Source organism: Rhinopithecus bieti, unplaced genomic scaffold, assembly GCF_001698545.2.
Source record: "Rhinopithecus bieti isolate Rb0 unplaced genomic scaffold, ASM169854v2 scaffold_2453, whole genome shotgun sequence".
Taxonomy (NCBI): Eukaryota; Metazoa; Chordata; class Mammalia; order Primates; family Cercopithecidae; genus Rhinopithecus; species Rhinopithecus bieti.
The window spans coordinates 6,788,590-6,795,987 of record NW_016804447.1 but is presented as its reverse complement, the minus strand read 5'-3'; the positions used below and the strand labels follow the sequence as shown (position 1 = coordinate 6,795,987).

The 7,398-nt window shown below is 34.1% G+C and overlaps 1 protein-coding gene across 1 annotated transcript in view; it reads left to right on the top strand.

Moving 5' to 3' along the window:
* Positions 1 to 7,398, top strand: part of NPHP3 (nephrocystin 3) — a 47,260-nt gene that overhangs the window by 32,956 nt on the left and 6,906 nt on the right. The window contains 6 exon segments of the mRNA XM_017868347.1: positions 583 to 721; positions 2,452 to 2,616; positions 3,976 to 4,070; positions 4,616 to 4,738; positions 6,001 to 6,187; positions 6,370 to 6,611. Of these exon segments, the coding sequence (XP_017723836.1) occupies positions 583 to 721; positions 2,452 to 2,616; positions 3,976 to 4,070; positions 4,616 to 4,738; positions 6,001 to 6,187; positions 6,370 to 6,611 (951 nt within the window).

The following is a 7,398-nucleotide window of genomic DNA, read 5'->3' as shown; positions in this document are numbered from 1 at the left end:
CTGGGAGTTGGAGACTGGAGCTGTTCCTATTCGGCCATCTTGCTCCGCCCCCTGAAAGTACCTATTTTAAAGACACTATGGACCCTTTGTTTTTTCTCTTTGTACATCTTTATATTATTTTTAAAAACTGGTAAATATTGTGTAATCTTTTAAAACAAACCCCCCCCTATTTAATGATTTTCTTTAGCCTTGTGTTTTCAAAATTCTGGCTCCACACAAATTTAATTTGCATGGCTAACTAACAATACTTACCATCGTTTCCCTGCTTCCTGTATGTAGGTGGCATGCTTCTGGATAATAAGAACCATAACTGACTCATTTTTATGTTCCCTAATGCCTAGTAATTGCTTGACAAATAATAGATTTCAGCATGTTTATTGCACTGAATTAAATTATATATAGTAAAATAAATCCAATGACTCTAGCAGCCACATAAAACTACCACTTTCCTGTATCATGTTTTATTGAATTTGTTATTGGTTGCAGTACAAAAAATAAGAGTTCACATTGTTTTAATCGATCTCAAAATTTTATAGATGTTGGCAATCTGTAAGAAATTAAATCTCTTCTCAATCCCAACAGTGCTGGGAGAGCAGGCAATTTAGATAAAATCCTTCATCAGTGTTTCCAGTGTCAAGATACTGTTTCATTATATAGACTCGTTCTGCACTCTATCCAGGAGTCCATGGCAAATGATGTGGATAAAGAGCTAATGAAGCAGGTAAAATGTAAAATGAAGCAGGTAAAACTTATAAAAAGGAATGTTAGTTTGCTTTATGTGTGTGTGAATGGAAGTAAGTAACAATTCTTTTAAAATTTGTGCTTAAATATGTTTCAGGCGTATGCAGGAATGCTGATAGCCAGAGTGTGCTTATGGAAATTTGTGTTTTCCTGATTATCATTGAGATTTATCATCTTTTCATGTTACTGGCTATCCTTGTTTCCTTTTTTTCTGAATTGCTGGTTCAAGTCTACCATTTTTTAATTGGGTCGTTTGTCTTTTCCTTATTGATCTGTAGGTGTCTTAAATGTTCTGCGTACTGAAAACAAATCCTTTATTAAAAAATTTGCAAATAAATGTCTTTTTCCTGTTTGTTTCTTGTCTTTTAACTGTATAGTATCATTCATTATGGTTTCATCCATTATACAGAGCTTTGTTTCATATATATATGCTTGTGTTTATACACACACACACACACACACACAATTTCCTTCAAAAAGTTTTAGAGTTTTGTTCTTCATGTGTGAAGTCCTTAACTCTTGTTGGTATCTTTTTGTTTACTGTGTGAGCAAGGGATCTACTTTTTAATCCTCTGTCATGTGGATAATTAATTGTTCTTTTTACTAAATAATACATGTCTTCTGCTCATTTGCAATGCCAACTGACAATATCAAGCTCACGAATAAATGTGGGTCTATTTCTAGGCTCTTCTGTTCTGATTTTGCCTATTCTTTGCCAGTGCCACACTGCTTAGTTATTAGAACTTTAAAGTAAGCTTTCGTAGTTACTTGGGTAAATCTCCTTTTATTATTACTCTTCACAATTGCTTTGTCTAATTTTCCATATATATTTTTAGAATTAAGTGCTATGTAATTAAAATAACATTTTAGTTTTGTTGATGTATTCAGTTTTGGTTTTTGAAAATGTGTATCTAGCAACCTCATAGTTTGAACCTGGATCTATTTTTATGTTAACTTTTCAGCTTGGTGGTTCCCGGGGTTTGGACTTCTCAGCCCACTCCAACCCTGCAAGCTTCCTTGTATTCTCTCCATGACTGTGGGCTAATGTTTTTCTCATGCACCCCTTCACTGAGCGTGAAGGTCCTTCAAAGCCCTTCAACGGTTCTGTTGTTGACAAGAAATCTAGTTCCACCTCCTTGCCTCACACGGCTTAAGGGCTAACCTTCCATCCCACTGTGGGTGTGAGAAACCTAAACCCTTAAGTTCCTGGGGGCTGCTGCCTGTCCTCTAGCTCCACTGCCCCCATAGCCAGCAGTTTCAGCTGTCAAAACTCTGATTTCAATTTCCTATTCATTTTTGACAGTTGGAGGATTTTCCTATCTTTTTTCCAGGATCAACTGTGCTTTTAGAAATGTGTCTGATATCCATACATGTTTATAATAGGAGGGCTATTTTCTTCCACTGTCTTCCTGGAATTGGAATTCTGCCATTAATTATAATAATACATTTATGCAGTTTTAATTTTCACTATACTTTTTTCTATAAGAGTATTATCTTTGGTGTGCTAGATTTTATAGATACACTATCTTAATCTTGATTAATGTCTTTTGGACAGTGTTTTAAGAAATCTATTTTTTGATTTATTAAATCATTTGGATTATAAGTTTTGGTAAAAAAAAAATAGCCTTAAAAGAATTATGGAAATTTTAATGGCTGTTAGTTACTTATAGAGGTGCTTTATGATTACTGTTAATTTGTTTTGCTACCTAGATTCTCTGCCTTGTCAATGTTAGTCACAATGGTGTGAGTGAATCAGAACTGATGGAACTCTATCCTGAGATGTCCTGGACTTTCTTGACCTCCCTTATTCACAGTTTATACAAAATGTGTTTGTTGACTTATGGTTGTGGCTTGCTCAGGTTTCAACATCTGCAGGTAATGTTATTTTAGGCATCTTTTCATTTATTTATTTATTTAAGAAACAGGGTCTCCTCTGTCACCCAGGCTGGAGTGCAGTGGCAAGATTGTTTCTGCCAAAGGAATAAATTCTAAAGATCTGCTATACAACATTGTCCCTAAAGTTAATAATACTGTAGTACACTTAAAAATTTATTAAGAGGGTAGGTCTCATGTTAAGTGGTCTTACCACAATACAATTTTTAAAATTAAAAAACAAGTCAGATACAAAAGATCAAAAATAGTTTCTTAAAGGTAGTTTATTTCTTGAAGAGAAGGAAGTTTTTTTCAATTATGTTTCATTGAATTGCTGGTATTATTATACAGCTATTCATTGCTTAACAATGGGGATATGTTCTGAGAAACTCATCATTAGGTGATTTTATCCTTGTGTGAACATCATAGAGCGTACTTACACAAATCTAGATGGTACAACCTACCACACTTGGAGGCGATATGGTATGGCCTGTTGCTCCCAGGCTATAAACCTGCACAGCATATTACTGTACTGAATACTGTGTGTGACTGTGTTTGTGTATCTAAATACAGAAAAGTTACAGTAAAAATGTGGTATAAAAGTTTTAAAACGGTATGCCTGTATAGGGCAGCTTGATTATAATTTTATAGCATCATCATCATATATGCAGTTTGTTGTTGACCAAAACATTGTTATGTGCATATGACTGTATATGTATTAAGAGTTTGTACTCTGTAAGCCAGTCAGCCTCTTTTTCCTGGATTAATACCTATCTAAACTTGGGCAAGTTCTAAGCCCTGGGCAGACTTTAGCAGTTTACAAAAGGGGTTGTGAAGCAAATTAATTGAGGTGGTTCTTGGTCCTTGTGAGGAACTAGAAAGATGTTTAGCACATAGAAGTAAATCTTTAGGATGTTTTGGATAAAATGATTCCTATCATCTGCAATGCCATGGTTGATTTACATATATACACAATTGCAAATTAAGTCTTACATTTGAGTATGCTGTATCGTATTTGTAGATGTGAAATGTTTACAATTTCACAGCCTTTTTCCTTTATGGTGTATTGTTTGAATATAATTTATTCTTTTAGTAACTTTTCATTCCACACTTCTGAGATTTTAATGTGTTAACTCAAGTTTGAATTAAATTGTGTTTTGAGCTTATAAATATTAGTACAGGAATTTTATTCTAGTAACAGTTTATCAAATAAATATGTCCTAAATTTAAAACATTTAAGTGACATTTCTAATATACAGCTATAAAATAGGAATAATTATGAATTATTTTTTGCAAATCTATTGTTAGATGTACAGTGACTTACATGAAATAGAACTGAGTATTTCTTCTTTTTTTCCCTAGGCTTGGGAAACAGTGAGGCTGGAGTACCTGAAAGACCCCACCATTACTTCTTCATACAGGCAAAAGCTGATCAACTATTTCACCTTGCAGCTAAGGTGTTGTGAATGTTCCTATTGTTCTTCTGTGACTTCTGCAACACCCTCTACCTTTGTGTCCTTATTTCTGTTTCTTAGCTTACAACTTAAAGTATAAAAATTTAATTATTACAAAAAAGATTAAATCTTCTCCCTATTCTGTTAATGTCAAAAGAGCAAAAGATGATTTTGTCTTTTAATATTATGCTAAAAGTTTAAACAAGGAAAATCAGTGTAGGATCATTTTATTATTTTTATTTTATTCCAATAGTTTGTGTCCATGTATCTGTATGTGTGTATATGGGTCCATTGAGGGTTTTTTTTAAAATAGTTCAATTTCAGGAAAATACTTTTAGAGTTTGGTTGATGGTTCTGCATGTCACTGAATTTATTTTCTTAGATTGGTAAAGTCTCTGATTTTGACCTAACTTTTTTAGTATTAAATTATACTTAAAGAATCAGAGACATGTTAAATATATTTTTCTTCCTTCAACATTTGTTTGAAGCCTTTTTGAGGCAGTCTCATTGTAGGAAGATATTGAATATTGTCTCCTCTCTCACGATAGTCAGGACAGAGTGACTTGGAGAAGTGCAGATGAACTCCCGTGGCTTTTCCAGCAGCAGGGAAGTAAACAGAAGCTGCATGATTGCCTTCTTAATCTCTTTGTGTCTCAAAACCTTTATAAAAGGTAAGAAACATTATAGAACATCCTTCCCCAGAAAGAGAGATTTAAAGATGTTCAGTTTAACAAAGAAAATGGTATTTTAATTTAAAAATTAGTCCAGGTATCTGAAGTACAAACAATGTAGGAGAAATCTTGAGACAATTTACAAATCTCTATTAGATTTACTTTTCCCAGGAGGAAAACATGGAGTACTGCTGCTTTATGAAATCAGAGCTGGAATGATTTCTGTTCAACTTTTTATCTTATGCTTACATTTAAGCAGGTCTAAATGTAAACCACCCAGAGAGGTGGTTCATGATGTCTGTTTCTTTGGGCCTTCAGATATCTGAAAGCATTGGCTTCAGAGTAGACTCTGGGCTACAATAGAATCTGTCTGGTGTTGAATTTATTTGTTTTTGTTTGTTTGTTTATTTTCTGTCTGGTGTTGAATTTAAATAAATAATTACCCTAATTCAAAATGTATTCTGTTTGTCTCTTTTGTTGTGTTCTGGTTTGTCAGTGGCAGAACTACCTTTTTATGAGCTAACTGTCTAACCTACTAAATTTCATGAGGGTTTTCTTCTGCCTTACTTAGAAATTTAGACATTTCTTATACAATATGTACATAATTTATTTTGCTCCTATATAAACTCTTTCAAATTTGTTGCATCTCTTAAATTATTTCTGATCTCCATTCCAATTTTTCATGATTCCTTTGAAATCAGATTATTTTACCAGCTCTCCCATACTACTTAAAATCACCTACAGATGAATAAGCTTACTTTTGTCATTCAATTTCTTGATGAAAATGCAAAGTAGATACTCTGTGACAGTTTATTTTTCATTAGTTTCTTCTCTTTGAATTTCCATACTTAAAATAATTTTGGGAGTGAACTCAGCAGTTGGCTCCATATTGTAAAATGTATAAAAAGGATTCAAATAGATTCCCATTGGTAAGTAGCCATGATGGTCTTAAGGATAACAGCCAACGCTGTGGATTACTTACTGTGTGCCATAATCCCCCTGCAGTACCAGCCGAGGCAGGTAGTGTCTCCATTATTTCTGCAGATGAAGGTGACAGGTCTAAGAGGTCAGACAACCTGCTCAAGATCACATAGCTAGGATAGTGGTGGAACTCAGATAGTGAGTGGTCTGAGTCTCACCTCACTACACAATACTCGCCTACTAATAAATTGTCAAAAACTTGATATTAATTCTGGAATTGTAATTCTGTAGTGGATTTTAAAGTGTGTTTTTCATTAAAGTACTGTTATTTGTTGAAACAGGGGACACTTTGCTGAGTTGCTGAGTTATTGGCAGTTTGTTGGCAAAGACAAAAGTGCAATGGCAACAGAATACTTCGATTCATTGAAGCAGTATGAGAAAAACTGCGAAGGCGAGAACATGAGTTGCTTAGCTGATCTTTATGAAACCTTGGGGCGATTTCTCAAGGATCTAGGCCTTCTCAGTCAGGTAAGCTCAGCACATCAATGGCAAACCAGAGACAGGTGGGATTTTTGTGTTCACTCTTCTATTTTTCCAAGATGTTAATGTAGTTTTCATTTGTTGTGCTATAATCTTTAATATTTAATCAGATGACAGATCTTGTAGCATTTCACTCACTTTAATTGGCCTTTCACCCTTTTTCCCCCCAGGCTGTAGTACCTTTGCAGAGGTCTTTAGAGATTCGAGAAACAGCTTTAGATCCCGATCACCCAAGGGTAGCCCAGTCCCTCCACCAACTAGCAAGTGTATATGTGCAGTGGAAGAAGTTTGGCAATGCAGAACAACTGTATAAACAGGCATTAGAAATCTCAGAAAACGCTTATGGTGTGGACCATCCATATACTGCTCGTGAACTGGAGGCACTTGCAACTTTGTACCAGAAACAAAATAAGTAAGATTTTTTAGATCGGTAATATCTGATTTTATGAAGGGGAATTATAGTTTTAATGTACTTATGGGGTAGGCTTTATTTTATCACTGTGTGCTTTTCCGTACCCTGTGCCTAGTCTTCATGTGGTAAACAGAGAAAATTAGAACTGTAAGATTCATCTCTGTTTGAAGATGCATGAAGGACAGAACATGGACTTTCGAGTCATGTAGTCTTGGGTTTGAATCCTGGAATCCTGGCTCATTCGCTGACTAACTTTGAGTGCTTTACTAATATAGGTTTAGTATCCTTTATCCAAATGTGGAACCAGAAGTGTTTAGGATTTTGGATTTGTTCAGATTTCAGAATATTTGCATATATATAATGAGATTATCTTGGGGATGGGACATCCCCCAAGTCTAAACATAAAATTTATTTACGTTTCATATACAACTTATACACATAGCCTGAAAGTAATTTTATTTATTTAGTAGTTTTCATTTTTTAACTTCTAGAAGCGTTGTTTCATACAAATTTTGTGTGAATTTCACATTTAAACTTGACCAGAAATTAGTCTATGCAGAAAAGTTGTTAAAATTAATAGTGCACTATAGAAAACTAAAATTGTGGATTTTCATTTAGTTAGGTTGCCCTTCAGAGACTCAGGATGAGTTAGTTAAAGATTATTAAATGTCAGCTACTTAGAGGACTAGACTTACTTTGTTTTGTCAACATTTTTTTAATTGAACAGAACTTTTATTAGAAAACATCCATGATAGACTAAAATATCTTAATGTTTTGTCATATTTTG